At 39.1% G+C, this 13,198-nt stretch overlaps 1 protein-coding gene across 1 annotated transcript in view; it reads right to left on the bottom strand.

The window, feature by feature from the left end:
- Positions 1 to 5,346: 5,346 nt before the first annotated feature.
- Positions 5,347 to 13,198, bottom strand: part of A2ML1 (alpha-2-macroglobulin like 1) — a 32,359-nt gene continuing 24,507 nt past the window's right edge. Inside the window, exons 27-34 of the mRNA XM_036250835.1 lie at positions 11,471 to 11,545; positions 11,129 to 11,291; positions 10,044 to 10,258; positions 7,442 to 7,657; positions 7,141 to 7,268; positions 6,893 to 6,983; positions 6,522 to 6,590; positions 5,347 to 5,460 (exon numbers count right to left, since the gene is read on the bottom strand). Of these exons, the coding sequence (XP_036106728.1) occupies positions 5,347 to 5,460; positions 6,522 to 6,590; positions 6,893 to 6,983; positions 7,141 to 7,268; positions 7,442 to 7,657; positions 10,044 to 10,258; positions 11,129 to 11,291; positions 11,471 to 11,545 (1,071 nt within the window). The remainder of the gene's footprint in view (positions 5,461 to 6,521; positions 6,591 to 6,892; positions 6,984 to 7,140; positions 7,269 to 7,441; positions 7,658 to 10,043; positions 10,259 to 11,128; positions 11,292 to 11,470; positions 11,546 to 13,198) is intronic.

Raw genomic sequence — 13,198 nt, 5'->3', positions numbered from 1 at the left:
CTGCAAGACCCCCCTTAAATCACACCCCAAACCTCATAAATACCCTGACTTTGTCCTCCCCTCCCAGGCATTACCAAGGCTCTTTCAAGGCAGTGTCCGCCCTCACTATGGTTTGAATACACCCAGTTGCATCCAATGGGTGTTGGGCAGCATTTTCAGGGAGCTAGCATTCGACAAAACTAATAGTGGCTACTGCTAAGGAGGGCACTGAAAGGAAAGATGTGGAAGGTGTTCTTTTGTACCACTGCATTATTATACGAGTATGTTTTATCCATTCCAAAATAAATGATAAAAAAATAAATAAAATTTAAACATGTAAAAAAATGCAGAAGCACCACTGTGTACTCTCCTCTCTGACCAGAAGGTGTCATTCCTGGCTCAGGTACAGACTGCCTCCAGCCTCACTCTGCAAATGCCAGGAGGGCCCCACTCCCACAGCAGGGGAACTTCATGGGACTGGAAATGTAAACTTCTGAAAGAAATGCCCAGGATCTCTCCTCACAATAATTGCTAGTATTTATTGAATATTTTCTAAATGCCAAATCATATTTTTAAAACATCCTTCTAAAATTAGTGTATTACCTACACATATTTAAAGTGTGCAGCATGATGAATTTTGACATATGTATGCAACCATAAAACTATTACTGCAATCAAGGTAATAAACATTACCCCCCACAAGGTTTCCTCGTGTTAATTTGTAATCCATTCCTCCCTTTTTCTAGATAAGTTTTTTTTTAGTTATTTTTTTTAATTTATTGATTTGAGAGAGAGAGAGAAAGGGGGGGGGGAGAGAGAGAAACATCGATTTATTGTTCCACTTATTTATACATTCATTGGTTGATTCTTGTATGTGCCCTGACCAGAGGTCAAATCCATGACCTTGAAGTGTCAGGACTATGCTCTAACAAACTGAGCTAAGATAAGTTTTTAAGCACTTTTCATGGATAGCATTATTTCATCCTCACCTTACTCTTTTTTGTTTGTTTTATTTATTTATTTTTCTTTATGGATTTTAAAAAGAGAGGAAGGGAGAAGGAGAGAGAGACAGAAACATCAATGAGAGAGAACATCAATTGGGCGCCTCCTGCATGCCCCCCACTGGGGATCTGGCCCACAATCTTGGCATGTGCCCTGACCGGGAATCTAACTGGCGACCTCTCAGGGCATGGGTTGACGCTCAACCACTGAGACACATTGGCCCAGCTCACCTTACTCTTTAAGTACTACTACTCCCACTTTATAAAGGAGGAAACTGGGGTTTAGATAGGTTTAAGAACTTGCCCTAAGTCAAGTTGTAGGGGTGTCATAGGAACACAGGCAGAAACCATATATAAATCAGCAATTTTCACACTGTAGCACATGTATCTCTGGGGGGGGGGGGGGGTGTGTGTGAAGATTTTCCAAAGGCACTCAGGCTTAAATTCCTAGATTTTCAACTTCCACATGGAATCTCCATCTCAACAATTCACTAAGAATGGGGTATCTGAATTGACACTTCATGATTATTCCGCTTTTCATTTTAAGGTATAACTTTAATTCATTCCATGATGCTTTGTTCTTGCTCTGGGTTTTGTTTTGTTTGTTTTTTAATTGAAATATTATCATTTTGTGTAGGTAATTTAATTTAAAACAAAATTATTTTTCAAGATTTACAGTACTTTCAACCAAATTAAAGAAGGACTTAAGCTGAGTACTGATAATGGATCACTAAGCATGATTTTATTTTATTCATTTATTTATTTTACTATTATTTTTAAGTGTTTTTATTGATTATTTTAGAGAGAGAGGAAGAAAGAGATAGAAACATCAATGTGAGAGAGAAACATTGACCGGCTGCCTCCCGTATGCCCCCACTGGGGATGGAACCTGCAGCTCAGGCGTGTGCCCTGACTGGGAAGCAAACCGGTGACCTCTCAGTCCATGGGATGACACTCAGTCCACTGAGCCACACCAGCAGGGCTGTCCCTATTTATTTACATGAGTCATGTTTCTCAAAGAATGCATCTATTGAAATTAAAAATAGGAATAAAATTAATCCTGATTTCTATCTCATTTTAGAAGTAATAATCATCTATAGATACATGCATAAATTGAAAAAAAAAAATCCCAACTCATTAGGAATTGTGTTTCTGAGTTTATTTTACAGTTTATGTTCAATACTTATTTACCAAAATATATGGTTGTTTAACTTTTTATTCTTAAAATTTGTTGTCTTGATTCATTGGTTTATTAATAATTCTACTGTTCACTCAATCCATAAGAATTCTTGACTATCTCTGAGTCTTACAAAATAAAAACAACCATTTCAAGTTATATATGTATTTTTGTGACAGAAAGTTTAATAGAATAATCAATAAAACCTTTAAGCATAAAATATATTAGAATAAATTCCATGATGAAAGAGGATGGAAACATGAATTGAAGAGGAAAACTGAACAATGTAAAAATTCTGACTATAGAACTTATTTGTGTAATTTTTTAATGGGTAGTAGATATCAAGTTGTATGGACTATACATTACATTGGATAATATTTCTCAAGTGATACAACAGCTTTATTCTTGCCAATATTATAATATCTGGAAATCATATCCTTTCAACTATTTAAATTTAAGATGAAAATTCTAGATGGTTACTGAAAATACTTAAGGGAATGCATGCTTTAAAATTATTCTTTATACAATAAAAAATGTTTCAAGTTCATCAATGGTCCTGATTAGTCAATTCAAAGTCTCTTTGAGGATGTGTTATGGGATATATTGTGTTCCTCCCAAATTCATATGCTGAAGCTCTGACCACCAATATGATTGCATTTGGAGATGAGGCCTATGTACTCCCATAGCTTTTTGTACTTTCTTTTATCAATATATTTTGGCACACTGTATTTTAACTGTTAATTTGCTTATTTTCTCCCTTCACTAGTCTGTGAGCTCCTTGCATTTCCAGGCCTGATAAAGTACCTGGCATATAATAAATGTATTTATTGAATACTTACTATAAGTACTATGATACCAAGCATCGCTTAATCCTTATTTCCCATGTGCATAAGCACTGGGGGGATCATGCAGGAGGAAAGCAGAGATATCAATCACTGTTTGTCCTACAGTGATGGCGGGCTGAACACCATCCCTTAATTAGGATTCTCTACTCTGACCACTCCCCGAATCCTTAACATGATTCTTTGAGAAGCCTAGTTCAAAGGTTTAAGGAAGAAGCCAAATGTGAGTTTTTGTTTAAAGATCATCATCATCTTTAAAAAGAAACCTTGGTATCCACAGAAATATTCACAGAGACAAGTGCACAGATTTTCTTTTCAAGAAAAGAAAATTTATTTATTTTTAATTTGTTCCCAAAGCCCTAAATTACACCTTCCCTTAGATTTAACCTGTAGAAAAACATCCTTATCTTCCCTGCATCGCTCTCTGCCACCATCTCCTCTCCGGAGAGCCACTAACTGCCTAAACCACACCTCCTCCCCCAGTGGGCTTTCCCATCTGATCCCTCCCTGTGTGGCTATTCCTAGCCCACCGCCCCCAACCCTCTATTTTGGCATCTAAGTATCTGCGAAGAGTCGAAAGCAGCGGAGCTTCAGGCCTGCTCATCTGTTACCCACTCACTAGAGAATCAGAAATCAAATGATTTAACGGGACGAGTTCTGGTTTTAGAGGCAGAAGAATGTTGTCCAGTGATGCTGTACAGGATCAGTGCAGCCTCTTTCTTACTTCTATCCTGGAGGGGGGGGGGTCAAAACAAAAACAGAAGAACACATCATGATACTCAGAGAGTCTTCACAGTTATAGAGGAGCTTTCCCTATCTAAAAGTGCACAAAAATATATAATGTAAATATAATGTTTAAAATTTATTAATTTTAAAAAGCACATAGAGCCCCAATTGGCATAATCACATATTGGCACTTTTAACTTTTTCTGATGTGAACTGTGCAGATTATTACTCTCTCTTCAAGAGTGTACGACAAAAAAGAAAAGCCCACTTTCTATCAAAAATAAGCTTCCAAAAGATAAGAACAGTAACTCAGAAGAAGGTCCCCTTAACTTCTGAATACTACCACCGTACCCCAAACACCCACCGTCTCTTCTCTGCGCTTACCTCATTCACAGGGATCAGAATACTGAACTGTTGCCTGTTCATCTGTGAAATGAAATGACATCTTTGCTTACATTGCAGGCTTCACACATTGGAGAGAAAATATTTCATGAAAGCTACTGCTTTAGCTCTTTTTGAAGGATCCTTACAGATTATATTCAAAATTATGGGAAGGTTCCAATCACTGATATTTGCACTCTTATGGTAAATTATTAATCCCAGCAAGAATATTAATAGTTAGCCCTTAGAGAACAATGGTCCACATTTTTCTTTTGGTCTACGGACCACATCCTATAAAATATCTCTAATGCAGAAGACTTTTTAAAATGGCATATAATTGGACCGGCCAGTGTGTTTCACTGGTTGAGCATCAACCCATGCACCAAGAGGTCACTGGTTCGATTCCCAGTCAGGGCACATGACCAGGTTGTAGGCCCAATCCCTAGTGGGGGGCATAAAGGAGGCAGCCAATTGATGTTCTCTCTCATTGATGTTTCTATCTCTCTCTCTCTCTCCCTCTCCCTTCCTCTGTCTCTAAATTCAATATAGAAAAAATAATAATGCCCCAGCCACTTTGGCTCAGTGGTTGGAGTGTCAGCTCATGGACCAATGAGACCTGGGTTTGATTCCGGCCAAGGGCACGTACCTTAGTTGCAGTTCATCCCCGGTCCTGGTCAGGGTCGCGTGGAAGGCAACCAGTTAATGTGTCTCTCTCACATCAATGTTTCTCTCTCTCTCTTTCTCTCTCCCTCCCTTCTAATCTGTCTAAAAATAAATGGGAAAATGTCCTCGGGTAAGGATAAAAAAAATTAAATTAAACAAAAAATAATAATAAAAAATAAATAAAGTGGCATATAATTGAATTAAAGTATTGTAAGGGATCAGATAATATAATTATATGCTACTTGCCCTGGGAAGGAATATTTGTAAAATTAGGAGAGATATTTTATTATTACTTTTTAAAATCTTCACCAGAGGATATGGTTTTATTGATTTTAGAAAGAGAGGAAGGGAGAGGGAGAGAGGAAGAGAGAAAGATTGATGTGAGAGAGGAACATTGATCAGCTGCCTCCCACACTGACTGGGACTGAACCTGTAACCCAGGTATGTGCTCTGACTGGAAATTGAACCCACGGCCCTTCAGTACACAGGACGACACTCTAACCAACTGAGCCACACTGGCCAGGGCAGGAGAGATGTTTTAAAGAATGAGAACTATGTTGGGAGATGCAGGTAAAGCTCAGCCCTCACCTGGTAGGTAGTAATCATAGACTTTGATGGTTGCTGGTTTCAGGTTGGTGACTAACACACTTTGGCTGATGGTGAAGGTATAGGTCTGAGTCTTCTTACTGAGCTGCAGGGAAGATGGACACAACATCACATTAACACTGAAGTGGAGATAACAATCTATGCAATGTGGAGGTTAAAAGACTTTTGTCTTCACACAGATTTTCTGAAACCCTAGGCCAGGCTGAAAAGTATTGCCTCTTGCTGACTTTCTGGCTCCTTCTTCTCAGAATCTCACAGCGTCCTGGCCCTTCTGTAAAATAGTTCCCTCCTTCCTTGTCCACTTTAACCCATGGCTCCTCTGCTAAATTAAGTGGCCAAAGAAACAGAGACATTTACTCCAACAGCTCTGGGCTCCCTCCTGGATTTTTCCTATTCATTCAGGTCTTAATGAAATGACATGTCCTCAGGAGGCCTTTCTTGACCACTTTATTTTAAAATAGTCACATCCTGGTCTACTCCCACCATCAGTCTTCATCCCCTTATCCTTCATGGCACTTGCTATTGAAATTACTACTGAATGTGCATGGGAACACATATATATGTATTTTAACTTGCACATTGTTTGTCTCTAACTTCGTGAGGACAGGGAGCATGTCTATTATGTTTCTTGCTACATCTCCATCACATCAACACGGAGTCTGCCCTTTATTGGTGGCTCAATAAATATTTGTTGAATAAGTAAATAAATGGAGAATTTAAGACAATTGTATAAATTAACCTAACAAATAAGAAAATAAGATTCATGTTATACATTTAGATATGGATTATAAATGCCTGATAGAGATTTCCAAGAGGATTTTTTTTCAGGTACAGTACCTCACAAAATGTGGTCTAGGAATTCTTGGGGAACCCCAAGACTGTATCTAGCATTCTGCCAGATCAGAATTATCTTTGGAATAATACTAAGACCTTACTTCCTTTTTTCACTCATTCTCTCTAACGTACATGTGTACAGGGTCTACTTGATGTGTGATATTGCAGCAGATTGTCTACAGAAGCAGATAGAATTTCACTCTCTTCAATTAAGCCAGATATTAAAGCAAACATGTAAAACAATCCGACATTCTTATTATTTTTGTTTGTTTGTTTTAGAAAATATAGTTATTTCAGTTCTCCCATACCTACCTCTTCCAAGTAAATGTTAAGTGTGTCAGGTCCAGATTCAACCTTCTTCACCAGTGGTTGCTGGAGAAGCTGAGTAAGAAAGGAGAAAAAAAGGAGACTAAGAGTCAGAGCCTTCCCTGTGGCCTAGGCCTAGGGGGATCTTCCAAAGCTCTGTTGCGACCAGAGAAACAATATATTCAGTGGAAAGGGTAAGAAAGAGGACAAAGACTTTTACAGGTTCCATTTCCTGTATCTGATGCACCTTTGTAGCCCATTTAGATAATACAATCATAAGTTGTATATATATACCATGATGCCCATTTCACCAGCTGTTTAATGATAATGTTAGGTCCCTGGGAACTAGTTAAATAAAGAAAAGAGAAGTAACTTACTAACTGATTGGTGCCCTTCTTGGGACTGAACCCAGAAAGCATCTTTACTTCCACAATGGCCATATTAGATGAGCTGCGACTCCCCACATAACTGAGGGCAGAAAACAGCAAACCTGTGTGAGCCCATGATTTTCCCTCTCAGCTCAGCATACTAATCCCAACACACACACACACACACACACACACAAAAATCCCAGCTCAACTTCTCTGATCCAGGTGCTGCCCACCACAACCTCAGCTGTCCTCACCTGGTGTAGATTGTGAGAATCAGGGATCGAGGTGAAGTTGGTTGGTCACATCTAGCTTTTTCCATTTCCACACTAAGACTAAAGGTCTCCACATTTTTAGGAGGGAGAATATTGTATCTCAGCACTGTCTAATATGAAGAAATAGACAGACAAATTTGAGTTGAGAAGAACTGTAGAAACTGTACAGTCCAAACTATTGTTCTTACAAATAAGGCAAAGAGATAGAGAGAATGTTCTACTGCTTTGGCCTTCAGACCCTCCTTCCCAACACACACTTGTTCTCACATGGATCTTTGCTTACCTGCACATAGACGCAGCCCTGACCTGTGGCCTCCAAGGTGTATACTCCAGGGACACTGGGCAGAGTCTCTTGCTGAAATACCAGCCGGTTGGCAGCTTGAACATTGAAAGTGTGCTGAAAATTCTCAGGGGATTTTATAGCCAGCCTGACTTCCTCAGACGGCGCATAGGCAGTGGTGGCATATTTGGCCAAAGCTTGGAGAGCAACTACAGTATCCTGAGGAAAACAATCAAGCATCTGCTTACCCTTTTGTAAGCCATTGGAATTAACCTCAAACACTCCTATAACCTACACATCTGGTGGTGGTTTGCTAGCTTAGATGATATATCTTCTGTGTATCTAAGAACCACATTCACCAACACTGGGGAAGCTAATAGAGAAATCATATCCCACCTATGTAGAAAATCTCCATCAAGTTATTATTGGTCACTAGGCTAATCTCATACATTCATATTCAGCAACCAAACCTGGCTTCAAAGTAGGCTATTGTTAGAAGTAGGTGGATAACAGTATATATTTTGCAATTTCCTTATTTGAGGAAGGAACAGTAGCAACTTGATAGCCCTAGAAATTGCACATGTTTCAAAGTTGTTTAACTATGTAATAATCTTCTATGGCACAGTTGGAGAGAGTATTAGGAAATCCTTGAGAAATCCTTCCCTGCAGGTCAAGGCTTCTTAGCCCTTATACCATGGGACAATATTTTTTTCATCTGAGAATAAGACAGATAACCTCTCCCTAAGAGAGTGTGGCATCATGTAGTTTGAACATTTCCATTCTCAAAACATTTTATTTTTATTAATATAAATTACAACTAGGAAAAAGAAAAAAAAAGAGAATGAGGTATTCAGCAAAATTGTCATCTCTCATTTTGTGTTATGAGAATTTCTATATTCTCAATATTTAGTAAAATATCTATTATTGAATAAAGGAACCCACTTTCTCCTATCCCAAATGAAAAAGAACAGTCGTATTTAGACATTACACTGTCACATAAAACTAAGAAGACATGTCACCACCCCGGGGACGCTGTGAACACATTGTACCTGTGCAGTTGGACAATCTACAAACAAGTTCTGCTTGCCCTCTGTGCACTGGCACGAAGGAGGTCTCTGTTGCTTGGACATGTGAAACAAGTCAAGGACTGCAGCCACAACACCAGCTCAAAACTGATGTGGGTGGTATGTGACTTCTTAGAATAGCCAAGGATTTAATTGAAAAACAATTCTGGCATATATCTGTCACTAAGAGTTCTAAACATTTGATCCATTGCTTTTTAAAATTATATATTGTAATTATTTAGGGCTCAACAAGAAGGAAGTCTTTCCTGATCATTGGCCAAGAATTTCCCTGAAATAAGGAAGCAGAGTAGCCTGTAATATTTTAAAATTCTAATGAAGTTATTACCATGTCAAGCTCAGTGTACTTAACATCTTTGCCAGACACCCTACCTATTAAAACCTGTTCCTTCTCCCAAATTTAATTTACATGTTATACTTTCAATGAAAACGGCCCTAATATCAACAAGAATATAATCTCTATGTGGATAAAAAACACATTTTCTTGGACATGGTATGCTTTAATTACATTTGCAGAAAAAAAAATGAATTAATGAGGACTCTCTTTGTGATCATCTGATCATTTTCATGACATTATTTGAATGTATCATATCCTTTTACTCTACTGCCACCTGCTAATTCAATTTCTCCTTACCCCTAACTTAAATAAATGAAATAATCTTCTGATCTCTTCAAATCCAGTATTTCCCACCTCTAAATCATCCCATACACCAACTGACAGATTAATCTTTCTGAAATAAAGTTTAAAAAAATTAATAGACACAAACTTGAGTCTGATATGCAAGGCCCTTCATAATATGAATTTACCCTACCTTTCCAACCTAAGTCCCATTTTGCTTAAGCTAATGTTTTCCCAACAGCCACTCCATATTTTTGCAAATGGGTATTTCTATTCACATCATGTCCTCTTCCTTATAGTAGTTGCCTACCAAATTTTACGTATCTTTTTAGATCTACCTCCGATGCCATTTCCCTGTGAAGACTTTTCTATTCCTCAAGCTGATGTCAGCTCTCTCCTTTTTGAAATTCAATATTTTGTACCCTTTGTATCTTTCTTATGTTATATAACCAGACCTTCCTTTATATAGAACTTTTCCTAGCTTTCCTTCTAGGTTGTATACCTTTTAGACCATATCTCTCTAGGTTTTTAATACCTGAAATAGTAGAAGGAGGTTTGCCCATAAAATCTTGCTTTTATGATTACAGACCCCATAATTGGCTTTCTAATTTGTTAATATATACGTTTAGCCATAATTATATATGTCCTCTTTACATATAAAACATGACTCTCATGATGCTACATACTCTGCAAAGAAAGAGCATTAAATGCATACAGTACTATTTATGTGTTCATATGACCCAATTTATGACTCCTTGTATGAATTTTTCACATGTCTTTCTACCTCTCTATAGATTATAAGTGCCTGGACCTAGAGAGCGAGAGCAAGAGCAATCATTTCCTCCGCCTCCACATGGGATCTAATCCTACCTGGTAAGTGGCAGTAGGAGAGTAGGCTGCGTACCTGAGTGGAAGAGAAGCCCCCATATGCATTACGTTGCTTGGCCAACCAAGCCACTGTACCAGTGGCCTTGGCCATCTCCTTTTGAGTCAGATTGGCTTTGCTAAGAAAGGCCAGCAGTACGTATGCTGTAAGTTCCACATCTACAGCCTCAGGCTGAGACCAAGGGCTGGCATCCAGTGACCGAGTAGGTTTTTGGCTCCAGTGAATGGACTCTCCTATGAAGAAAGAAGCATAATCAGAAAGGTCTTAGGGAAAAAATGACTTTCCCTTATTTACTTCGTAAATGCTACACCTTAAAGCAGAGAAAGTACCAACCAAAAATTAATCATAAGTTAGAGAAATATATTTTTCAGAATCTTCTGATTTACTGGCCTTAATACATATGCCAGTGTGTGTGTGTGTGTGTGTGTGTGTGTGCACTCACACATAATTCCCTAAAGTAAAGCTGGGAGCATAAATAAGTGCCTCTAGCAATTATTTGAAAACAGCCCTTGTTAACTTATAAATTCTAATGCTAATGGAGAGAGGTAGGTAGAAACTTCTTTTTGGTTAATCCTCACCGAGGATATTCTTCCACTGATTTTTAGAGAAAGCAGAAGGAAGGGAGGGAGGGAGAAAGAGAGAGAGAGAGAAACATTGACGTGAGAGAGACGTAGCAATTGGCTGCCTCCTGCACAATCCCGACCAGGGCCAGGAATGGAACCAGCAACCCAGGTACATGCCCCTAACCGAAATTGAACCCATGACCCTTTGGTCCTTAGGCCAATGCTCTAACTGCTGAGCCAAACCAGCTGGGGTGGTAGAAACTTCTTAAAATAATCTTATATGTCTATGGCACGTTTTTGGCTAACAAAATTTTACTAATTTTCAGCATTTATTTTACTTATTCAAAGGTTTAACATTTTAAGAAGAATAAACATGGCAAGGCATGCAGAACTCCGAGAAACCATAGAAGAAATGACAATAGTTTTACTAAACTGAATCTAAAATTTAATATGTGTGGAACTATGGAGACTAGAGAAAATTATAGATCACTCACAACATATTTTTGCAATTTCCAAAACCTCCTAACACGACCAACATACCTGAGATTATAGCCTGATGATCTAACTGTTCCAGAAGCATGTTTCTGACGTCCATCTCCCCAGCCAGAGAGAAAGTATAAGCTAGTAGGGCCTGTGTGTAGAGGTTGGTGGTGGAGGAAGCGGAGTTCTTGAGACACTGCAGTCCCTGGCTCACCATTGGGTCCTAAGAAGTAAAAGTGAAGAACTGAACTTATAAGGCATGTCTTATAAAATGAGAAGTGATAAGGAAATCATCATATCTTCTTTGAGTTTAAAAGGTTGAAAGTGGACAAAAATCGGTGAATTTCTCTAGACATAGGCAAGATAAGAAGAATATAAAGAAGAGGAGCCAGAGAAACTCACATCTATGGTCTTTTTCATCTCCAGCAATGCAGCTGTGATGTAGGCGGTCAAGGAGATCTCGTCATCAACACCGCCCTGGAGGGGAACAGGGAGATCGGAAGTCAGGGGAGCAGCCAGCACATGTGAGAATTGTGTCCAAATTACAAGATAGTGTCCCCGCACCCGTCCCCTATCTAAATGAATGGATATTTTTAAAGCACTCCTTCCCACAGGCTGATTTCAGGACATACAGCCGTTCCTCACTTATCGCTGTTAATCCCTTCCAGACTCTAGCGGTTGCACCTGGTTGAAGGATTCCTGGGGTGCTCGAATATATAGGCCTACAGTCCATACGTACAGTAATTTTAATTTTAATTTTAATACAGGGGTGTATAATTGACTCAGACAACCAAGCGTGCGCTGTATCATTTTCACTGTCTCGATCAACTTTTTAATGAATATATTTGAAAAAACCGCGATGGAGTGAAGCCGCGAAAGCCGAAGCGCGAAGTGGCAGGGACGACTGTACAGTCAGTGAGAACTGGCTGGACTTCAGTAACTGCACAGCCTTAAACAGTAGCCTGTGGGAGGTAACCAATATCTTCAGCTCTGAGCGGCTATTTAGGAAACCCGAGAGAAGGGATTAGAAACCATGAGAGGTTGAAAAAGGTGTGTGTGTGTGTAGGGGGGAATAAAAAGAGACACATCCTTAGATTCTAATGGAATCTGAGCCTCCTCAAATGGATGTCTCCTCAAGTAGCACAAAAGCCCCAGCCTTTTCTCCAGGGGAGATTAATGACACCTTCCCAGTGTAACATCTTCCACTGAAAGAAAAAATATATCATCTAAATTATTATTCTCATTGTATAGATAAAATAAAAAAACACTTCCAAAGTTTAAATAGCTTGTTCAAGCTTTCACAGCTAAAGAGCAGGACTGGACTTTGAAGCCAGGAGTTTAACTCTGGAGCTCCTGTGCACTGTGATTGACTAAACGTGACAGTCAATAAACTGGCCGGCTCCAATCAGAAAGGAGGACAAAAACGTCTGGGACCTTGTTCAAGTCCTGACTTGTACTACTCCCAGTACACTTCACACAGTGTATAAGAGAAGACAGACTTGGAGAACACTGATAAGATTCTGCATAAGGAATACTAACAAATTTGAGATTTTTTTCCCATGCTCAAGATTTTCAATCCAGGTCCTACAATAGCACTGTACATAATTTCTCAAAAAAAGTTCATGCAAATTTTTCTTTCACTGGTATGTTCTGAATTGAATAAGTTATCCTGCAGCATTAACACCTCTCGCTGTGTTTGGGAGGAGGCAGGCGATGGAGTGAATGGCCGGAGCAGTATCTCTAGAGTCTAGTTACTGTGGTTCAAGTTAGTCCTGCCACTCACTAGCATTCACCTTGAGCAATTTACTTAATCTCTGAACCTTAGTTTCTTCATCTGTAAAATGTGATTAATAGTGGTAGATGAGTACCTAGCTCAAAGACTTGTTGTAAACATTAAATAATATCAAATAAATAAAGTACTTAGAACAGTGCCTAGCAGAGAGTAAAACCCCTTACAAAAGACACTGGGCTGCCCAGTATCCCCACCAGAGCAAATGGCTTTGCTTCAGATATAGAGAGATAATAAAAGGCGAAGAGATCTGTCTGGCTGGTGTGGCTCAGTGAATTGAGCATGGTCCCATGGACTGAGAGGTCCCGGTTTGATTCCCAGTCAGGGTATATGCCCAGGTT

This window comes from Molossus molossus, unplaced genomic scaffold, assembly GCF_014108415.1.
Source record: "Molossus molossus isolate mMolMol1 unplaced genomic scaffold, mMolMol1.p scaffold_m16_p_10, whole genome shotgun sequence".
In the NCBI taxonomy this organism is placed as follows: Eukaryota; Metazoa; Chordata; class Mammalia; order Chiroptera; family Molossidae; genus Molossus; species Molossus molossus.
The sequence above is the reverse complement of the archived record's forward strand: the minus strand, read 5'-3'. Positions and strand labels throughout refer to the sequence as shown.